Source organism: Micropterus salmoides, unplaced genomic scaffold, assembly GCF_014851395.1.
Source record: "Micropterus salmoides isolate LMB-PRFRI ecotype aquatic unplaced genomic scaffold, ASM1485139v1 Ms_hic_scaffold_21, whole genome shotgun sequence".
NCBI classification, from domain to species: Eukaryota; Metazoa; Chordata; class Actinopteri; order Centrarchiformes; family Centrarchidae; genus Micropterus; species Micropterus salmoides.
The window spans coordinates 2,753,027-2,775,795 of record NW_024041262.1 but is presented as its reverse complement, the minus strand read 5'-3'; the positions used below and the strand labels follow the sequence as shown (position 1 = coordinate 2,775,795).

Sequence of the window (22,769 nt, the reverse complement as noted above, 5' to 3'; positions counted from 1 at the left end):
CTACAGATACTAAGGATCTATACTTCATACAACCAGCTTTCATCCTAAACACACACTCAAAGGTGTAGTACATATTTTGGCACTTAGGAAAAACAAAAACTTAAAAGATATGCTGGTTGGAACTAGGGACAAACACTGGGATTTTGAAATTATGAAATACCTCTTTAATCCACACAGGGGAGTGGGCACTCCAATTATGGGAGCTTCACTCTCTACCGTGTACTTGATTGTGTTCCATTCCAGTGGGTGACTGTATGTGGTAGAAACAGGCAGGCAAGACGTCACTGACAAGGTTTAGATATTACCTCTAATATGTTGGGAAGGAAGACTGACCGTCCCATTCATCCAGTATTTCCACACCCACCCTGTTCAACATCTTGCCATCACAGGTCTGCAGATATGTCCGACATGGACTGGAGGTCAGCGAAGGAAGCATGAAAAGGCTGTGTATAAAAAAATTTAAAACCAAGGTTTCCTTCAGGACTAAATGTAACCTAAGTTGTGCATAGGATTTGAAAATGTGGTTCTTGTTGCCTGTTGATCATGACATGATATATGATTGTACTTGATCATTTTCTGATCATTTTCAGGTTCAAAATCTTATTTAGGGGTTGTACCAGAACAGGTTTACATGGTTTCATTTTCAAAAAACACCATATTTTTCTCATACTGAGTTACTCATACCAGGTAAGGACTACTAGCCAATCAGAAGCGTCGTAAGAAACAAGGTAGTGTGATCCAAATCAAAGCCGCTTCAGACTGCGACCGTAACCTAGCAGATGGTATAAGTTACTCACAAGTCCACAACCACACAACATAATTTTTCCACATCTTACCATCAGGACTAAACGTTGAACTGTTGCCGGTGTTCTGACGATCTATGCTGCCTTGCCGAAAAATGCTACCATAGCGTAAATCGATAAACTCGACTCTGCTCGGCCCTGCTCCGTTTTCCATTGCAGATAGTACCCAGAGATAGTACGTAGCTTGTCGTCATAGTGACGCCACACACAACTGCCGCGACGTAATGTTCAAAGCGACACACACACACCAGCGATCCACACAGCTTTCTCTTTTTTAAGTTAAAATGTTTCAACCTTCCTCAGAATGTAAAGACAGATAAGCGGTATGAAAACCTTCCAGCTGTGTTTTCCTCTGCCATTGTTGCTGCAGCGGTCTGTGTGACGGCGGGAGCAGAGGGCTCTGTGAGCGGGCGGCTGGCCGGCCTCACCTCACCTCAAAACTTCTCTGAAGTGGATTTAGTGATGAAATTCCATACGGAAACTGTAAAATATAAAACTTTCTGTTGCTGGCGTCTGTCTGGCGCAGGCAGTGATGATGCAGTGAATAGTGAATATTTTCTCTGACCAGTCAGCAGTCTGTCGTGTTTTCATGTTACATTTTAGTATCCCTCAGCTCGCTTGGAACCTCGACGGAGGTGAGGTGATACGAAAAAAAGTACCTGGAAGCAGGTACAGGTGCAACATTTGTACAATGGAAAACCAGACAAAGGCGAGTCGAGTCAAAGGGCCTCCGCTCAGACTAGCTTGGTTTGAGGGCGTGCCTGACCCCGCTAGCCGCTTGGCAAGCTTTATGACACGTTTTCATTGTGACGTCAAAAGTAAAGGAAGTGAAGGGCTGGACTACAAACGAGCTGTTTTCAAGCGGTTCAGAGCAGAGTTTTCTGTGGGAGATGGGAACTCCGTTTGGGCTGGACTTTGGGCTTTTTCACTTTGCAAACCTGTTACATGCACATAAAAGGTATATAACTCAATAAAGGAGAGGGGAAAAGCCAAAAAGCAGAATACCACATCTTTAATACTTTTGTTCCTCATTTTGCTTGATTTGTCTGACATTGTGATGTTTATGCCTCAGGTTTTTTCCCTGCTGGAGATTTCAGCCTGCATGCACCACTCAGAGTCTGGCTAGCTCTCTGTTGCCTGCCCAGCTCACTCCACTTACCTGGATCCCAGTGAAACTCTAACAGCTCTCCATTGCCTGCCTAGCCACTCGCTTTGTCTGAATCTCTGTGGAATTGATTGATTGAGCTTCTTTATTGATTGTAAATATAAAAGTGGCGCCTCCAACAAGTGATGCCCCAGCTACACATACCATCAAAAGGATAAAAACACAATAAAGCCAGACAGCTTATTTCCATTGTGGTCCTTTTTTGGAATAAAGAATAAAGAAAGAATAAGACTAATTGTTTATATTTGATATCTCTTGTTAGTGGACAGCTTTTGGGTCTCCTGGATAACAAAACAACAAATTTTCATTTCACTGGCAAATTCCTCCAAACATTTGGATGGAGTGCTAATCATTAGATGCAGTCTTTAGTTAGCTTGGAAGCCTGCAGACCCATCCAAGACACATGGTGTCACTGATTGATGTAGTATATTGTCTGCTCTGATATTCCCCGTATATTAAGCATTCTATAATGAATATATGCATTAACATTTTAAATTTAGTTTGTGTCTGAACAGAAATTCTACCTAGTGAAACTATTAAGATATACATAATCAGCTCATGAACAGAGATTTTTGTACACCAGCACAATGTAGTAAAAGTGTAGTTTACCCAGATCACTTGCCCTAAAAGACCTGATGGCTATTTTGCATTTCATTATGAACGTTTGTGACAGCCCTACTCGCCTAGTGTCACAAATTCTGTGATGACACATAATACACGCAATTTATTGTGGATAGATTGTGGTATTGTTATCTGCTACCTCAGAATAGAAGACAAACATAATAATAATAAATAATAATAATAATAATAATGTATTTTATTTGTCAGTGCCTTTCAAGTCACCTAAGGACACTTTACAAAATCAGGTAATAGAAGGAAAGGATAAAGAGGCCAAAAAGAAAAGGAAAAACAAGCCATGAAATACATTGAGTATACATAGTCTGATCGCATTGATAATATACATATTGCATAACACTAGGAAAGGCTAATCTAAATATGTAAGCTTTCAGTTTTGTTTTAAAAGACCCAGATGTTTACTGGTGCAAACCCTGAGGGAGAGCGTTCCAGAGGCTAGGGCCAGCCACACTGAAGGGCCTGTCACCCATAGTGAGGAGCCTGGGGGGGTAGTGGAGAGTGGACGGGCGTCAGAGGAAGATAGTGAGTGAGTAAGTGTGTAGGATGGAGAAAATCAGATAAGTAGTGAGGTGCTAAGCCATGGAGAGATCTGTAAACAGTAAGAAGTCATTTAAACCGCATGAGTTGTACCTGTGAACCAGTGCAGTTGCTGACAGGTAGAGGTGATGTGCTCGAAGGACTGATCCAGTGATGGTAGTTTGTTTCTGTTTACCATTTTTCATAATTAATTATTTATTCATATATATTGCCTGCTATGTAGCAGAAGGGAGTTACAAAACTCAGTTTTACTCTATAACTTGTTAAATTGTGTCAACCTACCTACCTACATTTATGTGAAGGGAAACACAAATTCAGGCGTCAGGTGACAAATATATATATATATATATATATATATATATATATATATATATATAATAAAAGGAGAAAATAATGCAATGAGGCTCTCAGGCATTCTGTATTGCTTTCAGATATGTTCCACAAACTATTTGGGACTGTACTGGATGAAATGTGTGCACTGCTCTTCATCAGAGGTGGAGAACCCAAAGTAGCTGAAAAAACTTCTGCTCAGGCAGAACTCTCACCACAAATCCACACCAACGTTGACTTTAGCACCTCTGATAAACTGCAGCTCACAGCCGCTTCAGTGGGATACATCCTGGAGCAGAGAGACGGTCCCACACAGAGCAAAGGTGTCTCTAACTAGGGGGAAACAGAGCAGCAACACAGAGCCACCGGTCAGAGGAAAGATGCCGCACGGCAGTCCAGACTTTTTACAAGTCTAAATAACTGGGGACTGCAGGAAATAGGCTACTAGCACATGCACAAATGATTCCAAGCAAACTAGTATGACTTTATTCTCCAAATATTTCCTGACATTTTATTTGATTTAATTCTCCAAATATCAGATTACTATTATTTGTTTCTGACAGTGGTCCTAATACAATTCTGCCTTTTGGTTTATATCATTCTCTTGATAATTTGCAGCGGACTGGTAACAGTTTGTGTACCAAATACATTCACTAGACACTGACGGAAAACTAATATTTAAAATGTTTGATCAAAATCATTGCTAGGGACAATTCTGTAGTTGCTGGATATTGGTGGTATCGTCCCAACCAAATATTACACCCCTGCCTGATAGTCATGAAGATTTGGAGCTGTTGACTAGATCACTTGTCACTTTTCACAAGTAGCTATGGCCTAGCTGTGAAATCAATGCAGTAAAATGTACATTTGCCTCTGAAATGTAGCCTAATCACTTTAGCCTATTTATCAACCAAAGGCAATTGGTGGGGAGTAGTAATATAAAGTAGCAAAAAATTTATGTGAACTAGGCTAGTCTTCCTCAAAATTGCACTCTACTTCAGCCCGGTTATTTCACCACTGAATCTAGCTACTTGAAATTCTCCTCATTCTAGAATAGCCCACATCCCATAACAAGTCATCCTTAAAAAGAACAGTTACCACCCACTCTCTAGTTGTCTGAATATCATCTGAAACGTCACACCCTCCTCTGCCTCATGTGCCGCCTGCACTTTATTCAACCGGGTATCCCCGCCCCTGCTCACTACGTAACATGCGGCACATCGTTACGGGCAAATGGAGCGCAGCCACTATCTTCACTGACCTGGATTGAGGAGGGTCTGGATTCTACCCAGCTGAGAGGAGAAGACACTGCCGCAGGTAACTCAGACCTTTGCTTTTCATAAAATAAGCGATGGTATATTTTCACGCATAATCTTTGTGTGGGTCATTTGAACCATTCATGGCATTGCTATAGTGGACATATTTGGAGAAATAACTGAATTGCCCGTCCTCGAGTCAGCGCGCAAACACACTGTCAGATCCTATTAATAGCCACGTTTCCATACTAAAGAAAATATAAGCGTGACCACGACCAGTCTATTTTTGACAATTTGATAATTTTATTTCCATCATCTCCTGCCTGTCGTCTCTATTCAGGACAGGCTATATTAGTTTTAAACAGTCTCCTGAACGTGATCTGTCATCCTCCCCACCGCCCACACTCATGAGTCATTCAAATCTGGAGAATTATTTAAAGTGTAGGCTAGGTTCGAGCAACACTGTGGCAGCTGACTCTTTCTGCTTTGATTTCCCTGACCAGTGCTGCCGCTATGGAGTCGGGACCGGGAGGCTGTTGCCGCCCGTCCGCGCTTCTCCTGGAGCCGCCAAGCTGGAGTAAGAGCAGTGTCCTGCTGAACACCCTCCTGTGATCAGATCTTCCTCTGCTGCACCTTTGCTGTTGGAAGAAGGACACCGGCTTGATTAAGAATCTCGTCCTCTACATGGAGCAGGAGGGCGCAGGGTAGGAGGGGCAGCAAGGACGTTTCAGGCCAGACCAGAACTTCACAACTGAAGAGCATCTCCACTAAGACTAATGGTAAGGTGCTTTTATACCTGTAGGCCTAACCAGGTATTAATTATGGTATCATCTTTATGTTTTGACTTTAGAAACCATTGCTGCTCTCTGTTTAGCCTACCGATTTTTTATTTTCATCATGTTTTTGTCCCAGAGTAAGAAAACTCAGGTTATTAAAGTTAAGGGGAAACATAAGGGAAATATTTCTTAGCTGATTCTCAGGCTGGTACTAGTCATAACAGCTTAGACTTTGTTTCAAATCCAGATGCTTTTCCAGAACTTTTTTTTTTTTTTTTTTACTGTTCTTAAAAACAGAAAAAAGGGAAATTGCACCTTTTATCCTTTATACAGACCACAGACACTCTTCTAGCACTGCATTAGTAATGTTCCTAACATGCAGCTTTGCAAGTTAGCTGCCACTGAGCAGAGGACTTCAGGCATGGCCGGATAAACCCACAAGGGTCCCCAGGGAAAAAATAAGCTATGGACCCATACTGACCTCCGCGTCTCTCCAATCTTCTGTCCATTAGTTATTTATTAGTAAGTGGTAGTCAGAGTAGTACTCAGCCTGTGAATTGTAAAGTGTCTTCTATGCTCTTCCAGGACTCATATTGAGCAAAACAGTTTTATTCTTGTGCTATTACAGGTAGGCTGGATCAGTGCTCTATGACTACACACAACTACTTTTTTGTTAAAAATGGAGTCTTAAAATGATCTCCGTCCACACCAACATTTTTGCTGTGTATCAAAACTGATCTTAAAACAGTTGAAAGCGCATCTCTAGTGGCCATTGACATACACTGCATGCGCATGCTGGTGTAAACAGGAGGAAGATTGTCTGCTCCACAGTTGCAGAAGATCTGGCAAAAGAAGAACGTACTATTACATAAGAAGAACCACACCAGAGATTTTTTGCATGGACCCACAATGAGCTGGAACTGTTACTAACAGTAACACAGGAGTACAAAGCCACTGTGGCGGCGGAAAACAGACTGGGAGTCGATGCAAAGCAAATACAGCGACATGCACAGTACAAGTGCATAAATGTTATTTGCACAGTACAAAATATTTTAAAGTGGTCATATTATGCTCATTTTCAGGTTCATTATTTGATTTAGGGGTTGTTCATAGGTTTACATGGTTTCATTTTAAAAAACCACCATATTTTTTGTTGTACTGCAAATTGCTGCAGCTCCTCTTTTCACCCTGTATGTTGAACGCTCCATTTTAGCTACAGAGTGATGCATCTCACTTCTACAAGATCTTTGTTGGCAGTACCTGGTCAAGGACTTCTAGCCAATCAGATGCAGAGTAGGGCGGGTTGTGAGAAGCCGGTGTAGGTACCAGATGTGCTCGGGTGTTCAGATCTGCTCAGGGTCCTGCGCCTGCTAGTAACGTCACATGACGTTATTGGCTCTACGTTTGTAGCTACCGTTAGCTTAACTTGATCGGCAGCTAACATTAGCGTTGTAACATTAATACACAGCTAACGTCAGGCTGTGTTAAGTTCCGTTTAATAAGTAGAGCTGTATTTCATTGTATAAGTTCTCCCAGAGCTGTTAAATAAGATTATTTAACTTAAATAACATTATTTAATGGCTCTGGGGTTGATCCGAGGACCCGTTAAAACTATATCCGTAAGCAGACCGACATACAGCCAATCACAGTCTGCTACGTCATCACGTTATGTGATGTTACCGGCAGGCGCAGGCACCCCGAGCAGATCTGACCACCCGGTAAACACGGCACGGCTTCGGTTCAGCTGTACATGTTCCCCTTACCAGCTTGGCAACATGTACTGGAGCAAGAGTTTCAGAGTGGTGAGTTATTAATCTGTAACAAAAGTATCTTTCATCCATAAAGTTTTAACTGAGCTCTGTCTCTACATCACAGGAACAACTTTATGTCCACTGACTGCTTGGAGGATAGCTAGTGTTTGGAAGGGAGAGGAGAGAGAGCAGACAGATGTCTTGTCACTGTGTGCTGCAGCTCAGAGTGTTTTTCCACCTGTGTTTTTGAGGACATGCCTGACTCGCCGCTAGGCGAGTATTATGACGCTTGTTACAACATGACGCAACATGGTAATGGAAGAAAAGGCTGGACTACAATCGGGCGGTTTTCAGGCAATTTAGAGTAGTGTTTTCTGTGGAAGATGGGAACTTCTCTGTTTTAGTCTGGACAGAAAGTGCAAACGTAGCAAAAGTTCTGCATTTTAAAATGAAAACATAGTAGTGTGAACGCAGCCTATGTCAACAGTGTAAAATTGCCCAACACTGTGATCAATTAGCTAAAATCGGAAACTGAAAAAATGATAATAAAATAATAAAACAATGTGGGACCTCCTTCTCCTTTTTCCATCTGGCTCTATCGTTATCAATCATGCAGAGCTGCTTCTTCTTCTTTCTGTTTCATGGCAGATTGCAGCCAATGCTTACTACCACCACCTGCTTTATGTGAAGCGTTGTTCTAACTCTGAGTTGTGTTCTAGCAGTGCGTCAAAATAAAGTCCTCTGCTGCTTTCATGTTTTTATTGGGGGGGACAAATGCATGTGTTCTAAATATTGAGTGGGGCGTGCCCCTGCGTACCCCCTGAAATATACGCCTATGTTGGCATGGTTCTTGGGATTGAAATTTTGGTCTGTACATCAGTTTTAAATGAAATTTCTTGACAGTTACTGGATGGGTTGACATGAAAATTTGTACAGATATCAATGCTGCCCAAAGGATATATGCCTATGACTTTGGTCATTCACTGCATATGTCAGCAAAGTGTGTCTAAGTAAAGTCTCATGAAGCTGGTAAAATGGCTGTAGACTCTTAATCTGTCTATCCCAACTTTATGAAGTGCGATACAGAATCACTGAAGGCTCAGGCCTCCCCCAGGTATGATTAACTATCTAGCCATCTAGCCTTATCTTCAAGAGTCAACTGGGTTCCTAGCAGCCAGTGTTGATGTTCTCAATCTGTATGGGTCCATTTTTGTTAGGTCTACATATCCTTGGTTCCCTTTTGGATCAGGTACGTTTTTTCTGAAAATGAATTTAGGCAAGTTGGGTTCGAGTAGTTTTTCCACTGAGCCTTCATGTATCAGGTCCAAAAATTCTGACCTATGAAGACCGCTAGTTAGGAAACTGAGATATAGCTGGGCATATAGGGGTGTTTTTGACAACTATTGTTGCTGAATTTAGAAATTAATCAGACTTTATGGTAGATGATGCAATCAATTAAAGAATGTCTTGATCACTACTATTACATCCAGCAGATCTGCTCAGGACATCCATGATACTAATGAAACATGTCTGATACACTCAAGACCAATTACCCTCAAGAGATGTGTGAACTAAATCGAGCGATTTAGTTCACACATCTCACAGAAATGTAAACATCAGGGGAAAAAAACAAAGGAGCAGGAAGTCAAGAGATGAAAGCCTTTACCTTTGACCAACAAATGTATTTAGAAGAGAATATGACTTTGGATCTTGTAACTTCTATCTGGAGTCCCTCCCACACTTGTAAGATGGTGAAAAAAATGTGTTTACACAGGCGTAAGATTCAGAACAAAAGAAGCCTAATTACAAAATCTTACCTCATGACACAGCGTGTGGTCAGTGATCTGAGATAAGTAGAATGTCGTGTGCACAGATCTCTGCTACTGTGTGTGCATGTCTGTATTTTTCATTTTATGGGATCTGCAAAGGATTTAATCAGTCATGCTCTGTCTAATAGATGGGTTGTTCAATGGAGCGTGATGAGAGAGCATGCTGTCCCGGAGAGAGGTGGAGAGAAAGAGAGAGAGAGAGGTGGAAGACATGACAGTGTCTCTAAAATACAAGGCCTTGCAACACAAAGGAAAGCGAGTTGACACTGTCGTAAAGACAGAGCCAAGTTAGCTCTTGATTCCTGCTTCCACAGGAATCTTCAGCTTGAATTATACACATGCAGGAGTGTGTTCCAGTAAAAAGAAGGAGAAGGCCTAACTGTTGTTTAAAGGCATGTTTTGTCTTTTATCACAGAGGGAATGCTAGACCTGTCCAGGACATGCACATCACTTACTGTATATGAGTCACTTTCTCTAACTGCCCCCACAGCCAAGTCATCTGAGCAATATTAATGCATGTGCAGTGATTCGCATTTCATAAAATGTGTTTGTTGGTAACCTCATGGATTTGTCTTTTGACATGTCAATCAATCATATTTATTCACTTTCTTTCAGTGGGAGATTAGATCTCCTTTCTGTGTACCACCATTTTAGATTGATGGCCAAAGATTTCACCACGTTATAATGGCTTTGTTTTTATGTTACTATTTCCTTTGATTCAACCCACAGCCCCCACCCCCCAACTACTTAAGTGTCCAAAAACAGGTTTACGGTTTGAAAAATTAAGTATTAAAACCCAACGTTCTGCAATAGCTTGAATTCTTTCTGACTCTAAATCTCCATGTTTTGTTTTCCATGTCAATGTATGATGGTAGATGCATGTTTGCCACTCAGTTCCGTGACCAATATCCATGAATGGATATCAGTTTGGTGCATTTCATCAGTGAAGGTATAGGTTAATAGATTTTTGGGCGTGGAGTTTGGTCAATGAACATGTCTCCATCATAAACTGCATGCTGTGCCATTTATTGTTATGAAGAAATATGTCCATTATATAGGCCTACCAATACAGCAGTGTGGCACTATGTATTTTAATAGTTCTTGAACAACAGAAATGTTTTGTTGATAGTAGGAAGACTTGATTATAGTGCTGAAAGAATTAGACAGTTGACAAAAAATAATTGGCATCTGATAATTGGACTATTGGACAAAAAAATTGAAAAAGTCACCTTGGGGTTTGTAAATTTGTGATGAGATTTTAGACCAAGCAAGTAATCGAACAGAAACAGAAAAGAATATGCAGATTACTCAGTAATGAAAACAAGCCTCAGTTGCAGCCCAACGTCATTAGCAGGATTGGGGCAGGCTTTCATAATGGCCGGTCGAAGCAGCTCCTCTCATCCTATAAGATTACTAGACAGTATGTGGCTGAGATAAAAGTGCAGTTGGGTTCCAAAAGGCAAACATACAGCTTCCCAAACAAAGTCTGATAATATGCCTTTTGCTAATGTTAAGAGACACTGAAATCCCTTTTACCATGTTCTACATGTTTAATGATGTGCACCAAGTTATTTTAAGACAGTGATGCCAGTGCAGTTAGGCAACACTACGACTACAATAAGCAGTGGTACACTGTCTTTCTGTCTATCCACAGCAAGCAGCTTTGATAACAGAATCAATATAAAATTATATTATTGTAATTTCACTATAAATTACATTGAATCAATTACTGCACATTCACATTACACTACAATGCAGAGGGTTTTTTTATTCTATTTTCCAGTCATTCAGTCTATGTTGCTAGATACTGGTACCATGTCAGGAGATTTCATTAATGCACTCATACTGAAAGAAGCTTGAGTAATTGTTCAGGGCTTTGGAAACATGCAGCACATTCCAAACTCTAGCAGCATGTCTGCAGGCTTCATGTAGTCATTCTGACGAGCATGAGCGAGCCTGGATGTTATGAGTGCTGATAGTTCATGGCAACATTGTTGTTAGCAGCACTGTGCATATAGGAAACAAGTTTATTTTCTTTAAGAGCATTCCTAAAGCTCTTGGCTTCTAACAGCATGTTGGCATCCAACACGTTCTCACTCCCAAGTCGTCACACATGGATGCTTGGGCAAGACCCCTTGGCATCACATTTGAACCCACTGGGTACTCCTTTAGCGTCATTTGTGGACGTGCAGGGCTCCGTGGTCAAGTAAGCAATAATACAATATAACAATAACAATATAAAATATAACAATAGCTGGGCACAGCGACAGTGCACCGCTTCCTTGAGTCTTGTGCTGCTTTCACAGAATGGATTGTAGAGATTGAAAGATTCCCATGTTTGTGACTTGTGTGTCATGTCATTGGACACCTCAATGGGGGCTGTATTTGTGCAGGGTATGGTTAAAAATACTGTGCAACATAGCACACAACATAGGTGTTACTTACCATGAAAGATAGACTTTGGCTGATGTGAGGTGTCCATGTTTGTTTGTTTTTCTGGTACTTCCAAATTAAGTACCAAATCAGATATATAGATGCTTTGAGAAAAATACCTATCTCCCAGTTATTGTGATGACTTGGATGTTGACATGACTTCTCTTTACAAGTTGGAAACTGGCAAAGTTGAAACAGAAACTCCCATTTGACATGAACTGAGCATTGTCATCCCGTTTGCTACTATTATCATGCATACCAAATCATATGTTCACAGATCCACATGTGGCAACCTGCACCATTGCTGGAGACGCTGCACAGACATAGTGATTGAAGAGAGCAAACTGTTGTTCGTAAAGAAATAATTCCACCATATAATTCCCCCTGAAACATTTCTATTTGTGCAGATAATGTGAGCTTTAATTGAAGGAAATTGAATTGACAATCCAGCTATTGACTAGCTAGAGCAAGTGTGTCAAAGGGACCACCGTCACTTGGTGTACGGGTAGCTATAATAAGCAACGTTGTTGTCATGTATGATTTGTCCTAGAGGGAGCGTGTACAGGTTGAATAATAACGATTCAAGAATCAAACCCTGAGGACTCCACGTTATGGTGATCTGCTCAGATTTCTTTCAGACCAATCCTCCATTGTTTTTCATTGAACAAGGGCACATATCTCTGTGTGGTTTGCTTTTTATTATCTGTTCTTGGTGCTCCAATTATCCTGATAAATTTGTAAACTTCTGTCATTCTGCAGGATTTGAAGCGAGTGCTGTCCTTCCCACCATACCCCGGGGATTACCTGCATCCAGTGGTGTATGCGTGCACAGCAGTCATGCTGCTCTGTCTGCTTGTCTCCATCATGACCTATATTGTCCACCACAGGTGAGATGAACATTTTTAAAAGGATCGTTTTCAAGTCTATGTTAATACAATACTCACATGTCCATTTGCATTTTGAAAAAGATAGTTGCTATTAGTTGCTATAAAGACCAATAAAGTATGCTTCTTGGATTGTCTAACAGTTTCTAAAACCCAATTTAAAATAATGGAATTGGCATTCTGAACACTTTAGCCTTTAGACATGATTAGACAACATGTCAATTTGTTTGAAGCATACTGAGGTCTTAAGCATTCCTCCTTCTTACTAGCCCTGCAGTGATCCCCTCCTAACATGACTTCAATGTAAGAAATGGGGGACAAACTCCTGATCTTCGTTCCAAAGTTCCAATCTGTCTGTCTTGAATTTGTTTTGATGCAGTACTGTTTTCGGTCTGAACACCCGATATCTCAGACTGCTCAAATGTCATATTAGCTTCATCTGAAATCGAGAATTCACTGTAGCATAGAACGAGGAATGTGGATTTTGATCCCATCTCTTAGAGTGGAGTCACATTAGGAAGGGTTTACCTCAGGGCCAGTGAGGACAGGGACACTGGTTACAGTGAACAATAATTCTTTCAATGTACATAGGGCATGTAGATATTATGTGCAAAGTCATATCCTAGATATAGATTTATGTTATGCTGTTCATGGATAAAAATTTAAATGTTGTGCTATCGAGCAAAGGTTAATTTGTTAATTTGGCATAACACCAATACAACAGTAACTACATTTAATGATATCCAATCAAGATATTAGAAGACGTTTCGTCTCTCATCCAAGAGGCTTCCCTAGACATTGATACATTTTATGATTTTATTCCTTTGACTGAACATTTTTAGTCAAAATGCAACAGACTATTGAAAAGCACAGTATTTAATAATAGGTGTTCACTGAAATATGTCCAACTGCCACAATAACTACCTCATATAAGGTCACTTTTAACTGTATTCATTGTGTGCAGTGTGATCCGCATCAGCAGGAATGGCTGGCACACACTCCTCAACTTCCTCTTTCACACGGGGCTGACATTTGGAGTTTTTGCCACGGGCATCAATCAGATCAACTTACCTTTCGTGTGTCAAATTGTAAGTTGTTGTTTTACTACTTTCTCAGCACGTTATTTCCAGCATGTTTAAAATATGTTCTGCACAGTATGATGGTCCTGAGAGAATTGAAAGCTTCTTCAGTTGTTGCTTTTAGGTCACTGGCAGCTATACGCTTCACTTAGAAAGAGAGGCATCAGTGTCCATGGGAAGTGAATGTTCACTGAGTGTGAAGTTAAATGGCTATACCATTCGCTTACTCCACAAGCTAAAACTGTCAAGGCTTGCTATATATTATTTTCTTTCGTTTTTCGTTTCAGGCTGCCCATGTGTAAAAAAAATAAAAATAAAAATCTTGAGTAATTGTGCAGGGCTCAAACATACAGAACAGTGCCTATTAAAAAGGTATTCACCCTCATTAGACTTTTTAGTGACCTGTTTTTTGTTGTTGTTGCTATGCTCTGTGAAGTTGGACCTTTTTGTACAGCTCAGTTGCAGAATGGCAATTAGATGACTGTCCATTCTTCATTCCGAATGTCATAAAATATGTTACATATGGGATTCAAAGGAATTAAAAAGGGCGTACAAATTATCAGTATGTATGTGCTATAAACTTTCTTGCTGCATCTTTAACAAGCAGGCATGAGGCACGTGTAATAATTAATGTACAAGAATGAACTGTCACCGCTAGTTCAAACAGATTAAGACCTGCTTAATTATAAATTGCATTGAGTTTAAAGGTAAAGATTGTACAAATACAATCTAATGCTATATTAATGAACTGCACATTTAGAGTTTAACTACACAATCTACCAAACTAACATGACACACAACTAATCAGTGGGTACATTTGAACTACATTAACCAACTAATAGTTATATCAAAATGCCAATTACTTACACTTAGTAAAACGTGCAAAATGTTGCATGCACAAACCCTTTGAACAACAAAGAGAAGACACGAACAGGCAAGAACACTACAGCACACTCTTAACTGAGCAGACCAATTAGTTGTAATTGCTGCTGGCTGCAGCTCTGCTTATTAAAATGTCATACAGGTGGCAAACATAGCTTAACTAAACAAGCCTTTTTCACAGAAGAAATATTGGCATACTACAGTATGACGAGCGCAAATGTAAATAATAAAATGAGAGATGGCCTTTTTTATTTTTTATTTATTTAGCTGATGCTTTTATCCAGACAACTTTCAATAAGTACATTGAACCATGTGAGAGAATCATGCAAGTACAATTTTATCAAATATGCTGAACTGCTTCAAGTGCTACATTAACAATCAAGAGATTTTTCTATTATTCATGGGCAAAGGTGCAGTCTGAATATGAAGATGTGTAGAGTTTCTGCTGTCCTGATGTCCATTTGGAGCTGGGCTCCCTCATGGTGAGGAAGTACCAAGGTGATTGGCAGTAGTAGAATGTAGTGGACAGGCCGGGGCGTATGGTTTGACCCTGTCCTGGATGTAGGATGGGCCTGAGCCATTCGCAGCATGGTAGGAAAGTACACGTGTCTTGAATCTGATCTGAGCAACCACCGGTAGCCAGTACAGGGTGCGGAGAAACAGTGTAGTGTGAGAGAACTTGGGTAGGTTGAACACCAGTCAGGCTGCTGGATCAGCTGCTGACGTCGGATGGCACATGCAGGCATACCAGCCAGGAGCAAGTTCCAGTAGTCTAGGCGCACGATGACAATTGCCTGGACCAGAACCTGCTCCTCCTGGCAGAGGAATGGACATATTGTCCTGATGTTGTGGAGGATGAATCTGCAGGAGCTGGGTTGTTGCAGCTAAGTTGGCAGCAAAGGACATTTGGTCGTTCAGTGTCACACCCAGGTTCTTTGCAGTCTAAGACAGCCACACCACAGAGTTCTAGATGGTGGGTGAGATTCGATAGATGATAGTAAAAGGTAATAAGTCATCCATCCATCCATCCATCCATCCATCCATCCATCCATTTATCATCAACAGCTTATCCTGCGTACAGGGTCGCGGGGGGGCTGGAGCCTATCCCAGCTGACATTGGGCGAAAGGCGGGGTACACCCTGGACAGGTCGCCAGGGTAATAAGTCAGATGTTCTTATTCTCGGTCTGGAAGACACAGAGGAGTACAAGTGGGGGCTGTCTTCAGGCGATATGAGATTTTCTAATTCCTCCAAGAATTCCACGTAACTAGCATACTAACCGTAAGTTCTAACCATATTTGTGTGTAGACACAACACGTCCTCATACCTAAACAACAAAATAGGTTGATTGTCAATTGTCCCCAAACGACATGTGTGTTGTTGGAAAAAAGTAACAGAAAATCTGTTCAGCAGCTCATTTTAGAAATGAATCCACTTTCCTGGATCAACAACCAGCCAAACTGAAAACACCGCAGCCTCTCAGACCAGATGATGCTGTACAGTATAGGCCAGGGGTTTTCAAAGTGTGAGGCGGGCCTCCTTAGGGGGGCTCCAAACAGTTTCAGGGGAGGCTCAGTGAATGGAAGTGAAACAATGTTACATTAGTTATTGCATTAGTTATCAAAAACAGATAACATAGAATAGCCTACATGTGTGAGAGTTCAGAGATACAGTAGTTTTAGGGAACTGCTTTCCCCCTTATAGGCTATATTTAAAAATAATTAAAAATAAAGCAAGTCTCTCCCGACTTTTTAACTGATAGCATATTCATCACCATTAAGGAGTATGACTTTTACAAAACATAACATCTTAACGCCACTGGCTGAAATAAAACAAATAAAAGTCTCCTGACTTTTGAACTAACGTTACTGTTTTGCACATGCATTTATAAGAGAAGTTTTTTGGCTAACAGCTGACTTGAACAACATAAGGTCCGGTGCCGTTGACCTGCCACGCAGTCGCACATGTTTTATTAATATGCAAACTCTGAAATGGCAGTTTATTATTGAGTCAGCAAGAATTGACAAACAATTGCGAAATCTATGTTGATTGCAGTGGTTGACTACAGTCTTCTGACCAGCTACAAAAGCACTTTTGCCCCCTGACTGCGCGTGCATCCAGTATTATTTGTATACAAGTAACCCGTCTATATGACCGTTCCCTAAAACGACATGTATGAGCGTTGGCAAGTATCAAGCTTTAAGGACGTTTTGTAAGTCACATGACAATGACAACACTATGACAACACTAGTTTGCTTGCTAGGGCTGCACAATTAATTTAATCGCAATTGCAATGGTGATGTCATCCTGTGCGATTACATAACTGCAAAAGGGTGCGATTTAAATAAACAAAAAAAGTGTGCTCTGTGTGTGACCCTCTCATCTCTCTGTGCACTGCTGTCTTCTCATTATCCACCACCACACCGGGCTCTCACAGGGAGAAGATTTGGGTTTAGCTAACTAGCCATTTAACGTTAGCTTGTTGCCTTTTGTTCAACATGTTCAACTTTTCACAGAGCCGATGTGCTTGTCAGTGTCACTTTTTTTAACTGACCAATCACAGCCTTGATGGGGTGGGACATTGTGCCAAAATGTGCTCACTTTAGCCACCTCCTCCCGAGAGTAACAAGCTCCTCGTTCTGTTTTACATCTGTTTAACTAAAGATATTGTTATAAATATTGTTCGGTAATCTTGTGCACATAAAGTGTGCTGCGGTTTGTGTTGGTGTATCTGTAACCTGGTTCAAAGTCTCACATGCCACAAGCTGCAGAGCACCAGTAACAGTAGAGTCTTCTGTGATGCATGTTTTAAAAAGCTGTTGACAATGTGGCAAAATCAGTATTTTTGGACATTTCAAAATCTCTATTTTCAGTATTTTATGCATTGTCCTTGTTAATCAAACAAGTAGACTCATAGCACCATTTGTTCCATTATATCGCAATTGCAATATTGTCCACAATTTTCACAATATAACTTTTTCTCCAAATCGTGTAGCCCTACTTTATACTATCTCACCTGACTTCTTCCTCTGCTGCCATCATATGGCCACTAGAGGTCATGGCAAAAAAATAACAAAAAATTTAAATATGGATCGTAGTAAGTTGCTGCATAATTGACCTATATGGCCGTTTTTCTGAGAGGGGAAGTCCTGAGGTCGCGAGGAGGCGTATCCAGAGATGAACTGCGTCGAGAGGTTGCAGTGACGCTGTGAGCTGGTGCATGGTCTGTAGTAGTGAAACTCAACTTGCTCACCTGACCATTTTCTAATTCACAATAAAAAGAAATTGATTCAAACTGCGAATTCTTTTGTTTGAATTTGTAAATGTTCAATAATGTCTCTTGGCTGTTACTAGGGAAGTTGCATATTCAGCCTATCAGATGACTTGATATCTGTTGGGCCAACAACAGGACAACTTGCTAATCAATAACAGTTTACTGGGCCATCTTTAGTGATGTTGGAAGGGAAGACGTCTCCAACCTCTCGATGTTCTTTATAGAGGTGGCATGTTGGCATCTCTTTTCCTGGTTCTTGTCAGTACACATGCAGCAGCATTCTGGATCAACTGTAGAATATTAGCGGACTTATTCGAGCAGCCTGAGAATAATTATTTATTTTTATTAATCCAGCCTAGAAGTAAGAAATGCTGTCCTTAGTGTAGGAGTTGAAGTGAAAGGAATTGGTAATCATTGGCGCCTGTTTGGTGTAATTGTTTAATCATACACGAGACGATGTGCCTACAAAATCCCTGACTTTGTGCAAGTGAACCTAAAAGAATGGCAAGATAGTGAACCCCAAATTGCCCCTGGCGGCTGTTCTGCCAGTGTGGGTGAATGGTGAATACAGATGTAGTGTAAAAGTGCTTTAAGTGGACCTTGACAAGTACGGAGCATTTACATTTTGTCATTCCCTTTGCATTTTGTTAATTGATAAATATAATCTATTAACATGTCTATTTTTGAAAGCATTCTTACAGCATTTTTCCACACCTGCCTAAAACTCATACAGTACTGTACACCCCTTTAATATTATTTACATAAAAATAAGTGGCTACAGTAAAATGTTATCTGATTAAGTGGCCATCACTCCTTTTACACATAATCCATTTAATACGCTAGCACTAACTCTCATCCTGACCTAGATGTGCTTGGCTCTGGATTAACAGCTCTGTTTGGTAAAAGAGTGCTATCTGGAGGTGTGGTTAAGGCTTCTTTCCTGGACTTGATCCTGTAGCAAGTCTCACTCCACTAGGTCTGCCCTCTTACCAATGTTATTGACTATTTTCTTCCTGTCTGAAGCTATGTCCTCCCTGTATTTCTGCTGTGCCTTCTTTAAGTATCCCTCTCGCCTTTCTAGGGCGTTATCGCATCACGCTAGATAGTGCAGCGGCTTCACTGCAGCACAAAATCATTTGCCTCCCTGTGTCATGGCTGGTGCAAACAGGGTAACAGCAATACAGGGGTAGGACCCGAATGCAGAAGACACTGATGAAAGATAAGCTGATGCAGTTCAGTAATTTTTTAAAACAATATGAGGAACACTGGCTTACAGGGTGGTCAAAAATGCCCTGAGATAACTTTTGTTAAGATTTGACACTACATTAATTAGCAGCAAGATGCCCCCTTCTCCACGGATGACTTCCAAGAAAATTGCAGTTCCGGAAACTAGGCTTGTGCCGATTGGATCGGCTATCGACGATTGAAGGGATGATCAGCGATTGGTTATTCATGCGCCAATATTAAACCAATTTTAACTAACTCCCTGTCAGAACTAAGATGACATTAAAATAGTCTCTAGAATCTGCACCACATTGTAGTGTTTCCCATTCATTGATTTATTTGTGGCAACACACCACAATATCAACGATGACCGCCACATACTATTTAATATGAGTAAATCCCTATTCAGCGCGGAGCTGTGTGCAGCGCATAGATTTGCTCAGCACTATCGCTTGCTCGCTCTCTCTTTCTCTCACAAACACATTCAAACAGAGCTGTATAAATATAAAATAACTAAAGCATTCAAGTTAACTCTGAGAAGTTAGTCTATCTATTTTCATAACACAACGTTGTCAATGTCGGAGACCCACATTCAAATAAGTTATAAGCAAGTATGGAAGGAGCCTACCTAATAAGGATAGCTATGTTAACATTAACGAGTACAGCTGGGTTGTTGAGGTTAGCACGCTGTACATAGCTGCTAGTCAATATGGACTGAATACGCAGCGCCACAGTTGCACAGTAATTCTGTGGTAAACATTGTACAGTGTATTTACAGATGTTTCTGGTGGTTTCTCTTAAATCTAATAAGCCTATTTCTTCCATGCTGGCATCTCACTGGCATGCTGCAACATAACACCGCCCCCCTGGAGATCACCGGTTAGAAGTGACCGTGAACTAATATACCGTGGACTCAAAAAAGTGGACAAGAGCATACTAAGACATGGCTAATTAGCACGAACAAGACTACCAAGCTAAATAATGTAAAAGTGGTGGTCCTCCCTGCAACTTTCTTGGTGCAAAGCCTAAGAGTAAATAATTTTCCTGGGACATGGGAGGACGTGTAACAGGCAAGTCCAGCGCCCTGAGGTTTGTGATGCAACTGCCTGCAACTGGCAGGCTTGCATTATCATCCATGCCGAGTGCCCCTTCAACCCCTGTACTTCAGTGAAATGATTCAGTGGAAACATGGCAGTTTTCTTTTAACATCAATCTAAATTCAGAGAAAATTTAGTGAAAATATCAGACATTTTTTTTATTAAAAGCAGGCCTCCCAAGTTATATCAAAAGTTTGGAGTGAGATAAAGCGTGTTAGAGGAGGAGCCACTCAAATATTTACAGCTGCGGCCTGTCGGCCCCTGAACTTTAGTTGAGTATTTTCTTCTCATGACTTCTCTTTCTACTTCCACTCCACCACATCTCAAAGGGAAATATTGTACTTTTTACTTTATCTGACAGCTTTAGTTACTATTTACATTTAAAAATAAGCTTTTTACACACAAAATGTGTGAAGTTTAAAAAATACGATGTGTTGATATAAATTAAATTACTTAACAGTTTATAGAAGTCCAGCTAGTAGAACTACATCAGTTAGGCTAATTTACAGAAATTTAATTGGCAACTGTTTTGGTATTAGTAAATTTTCATGTAAAACATTTCATGGTTCCAGCTTCACAAACGTGAGGATTTGCTGCTTTTACTTTTGATTATTTTAATGTATTTTCAATCATTTTAAGGTTTGGACTGACAAAACAAGCATTGTGAAGGTCTCACTTAGGGCCCTGGGTAACTGTGACAACATTTCTCACTATTTTCAGAATTTCTTACAATCAATTAATGGAGAAAATAATCAGCTGATTAATACATAATAAAAATAATCTGCTTTGAGTAGGCTACTTTTATTTTTAATTGGCTACTTCTACATTTTCCTGCTTATAGCCTTCTTACATACTTTTACTTAACTTTTCAATGCAGTATTTGCAGGGTATTTTAAAGGATCTGAATAGGTCCAAGTTACTTTGCTCAACACTGGCTAAAAAAGCCAACGCTTCTGGTTGCAAAGAGGTTGGAAAGTTTTTGACTGCACTAATATTAATTTAGCATGAAATTGGCTGTACTTCCCAACATCAGCTGCTTTCACTATCTTTGATCACAAGCAAGTGATTTTGTCCAGGAATCGTAAAATCAATATGCTAAAAGAAAACTAGTTACTGCATTCATCGGGTCTTGCGCTTCCAACTTCCACTCCTTGTGTGCACGCACATTCATGTTGCCTAGTAACGAACGTGCTTGTAGCGGGATCACAGAATTTACCCGGAAACTATACATTTAAATTTCTTATCAGCTAAATGCCTCTGGCATTTAGTAGGCGACAGGACAAGCTATGAACTCGGCACAAAAATCATCGTCCATTAATTGAATATAGTGGGACAAATTCGAGGCGTTATCTCTTAACTTACTTCACAGCATGAGAAATACAAGGTGTGGCTTGTGAGCGTGTGAACTGGCTGAAATGCGTGTCTCACGGTGAATGCGAGGCTTGAGAGCCCTGTAAAAGATTACTCCACGGCAGGATCAGGCAGGATCAGGCAGGAAAATGGCGGGATCCAAGCTAGCCAACTGGAGTAGCGGTGGGTTGCTAGCAGGCTGGGAGTCAGGCTGGTGGCTAGCAGGTAGGGGTTCCTAACTAGCATGCTGGTGGCATGCTTAGGGTTAGCTGGCTGAGGTGGTAGATGGATACTAGCTGTGTGAAAGTTCACAAATTGGAAGCTAGCTGACTGAAATATATCAAACCGGATATTAACAAACTGGGGTACACCGCTAGCATACTCAAGGTTAGCTGACTGAATGCTAACAGACTAGAAACTAGCTGGCTGAAAACACACTCTACAGGCCACCGATATTTGGCAAACTGCTGTCTAAAATCTGTTTTGACTTTGACTGAGTAGTTATTGTCGGTGATGTTCACAGGACCTGGACAGAGGGAATAAAGAACTGTGTTGTGTTCTTGATAAGTATGGACTGACTCAGCATGTGACGGAGCCCACACACAACAAGTAGCACACTGTGAACTTAATCATCTCCAACGGTCTGAACATTTCCATGGTTGTGGTGATTGATGCTGCTTTCTCTGATCATTCCTGTTTTTTCTTTGAGAGTGATTTCTGAAATGAAAACCGGGGACATTTTTGGTTTGGTGGTCAGTATGTTATTAAAAATATAATGTTATTATTTATGAAATAAAAAAGGGGGACCATATCGGTTTCATAATCTGTCAAACATAACTCTTCTGAATGAAATCAAGCCATTTTGAGGCAGAAACTACCTTTCAGTCAATAAGTAGAAGCTGCAATCACTTTCTGGCAAGTGGAATTCTGCACGTTACGGGTTGCATTGGCCATTTAAAGATATTTTAATGGGTAAAAAGGACTGGATTGGTCGGTACACAAGTTAAATAATGTAGAGTCATAAGGATAATTGCAAAAGAGATCATATCTTAATTTTATATATAACTCACCAGTAAATCATGTTAATTATAGGCTACAGTCTGTTTTCCAGATATAAACAAGGATATTAGACATAGGCCTACCAAAAACATAATTCATCCGCAACAACAGGCTTCTACTATTGTCTATAATCATTTAAATGTCAGGCCTGATTACACTATAAACTGCAAACACTTATTTTGCCACAATTGTGATTATTCTGTTAAAAGGAATGGTAAATAATCACAAACAACATACATTGCTATTACCATGTAAGTAAAGTGATGTTTATTTGCATGTTATGTCAGTTCGATCCCGATAAAAGCAGCTGTATTCATAAAGAGATTGGGCGATACAGCTTTAACATACTGCGCTCGCTCCCATAGATGGCAATCAGTTTTCGGCGGACGATCACTTGTCAGCACG

General features: G+C 40.5%; 1 protein-coding gene across 1 annotated transcript in view; it reads left to right on the top strand.

The window, feature by feature from the left end:
* The first annotated feature begins 4,683 nt into the window (after positions 1 to 4,683).
* The window catches only part of adgra1a (adhesion G protein-coupled receptor A1a), a 29,041-nt gene continuing 10,955 nt past the window's right edge, over positions 4,684 to 22,769 (top strand). Inside the window, exons 1-4 of the mRNA XM_038736679.1 lie at positions 4,684 to 4,788; positions 5,231 to 5,506; positions 12,276 to 12,403; positions 13,365 to 13,488. Coding sequence (XP_038592607.1) covers positions 5,504 to 5,506; positions 12,276 to 12,403; positions 13,365 to 13,488 — 255 coding nt within the window. The 5' untranslated portion in view covers positions 4,684 to 4,788; positions 5,231 to 5,503. The remainder of the gene's footprint in view (positions 4,789 to 5,230; positions 5,507 to 12,275; positions 12,404 to 13,364; positions 13,489 to 22,769) is intronic.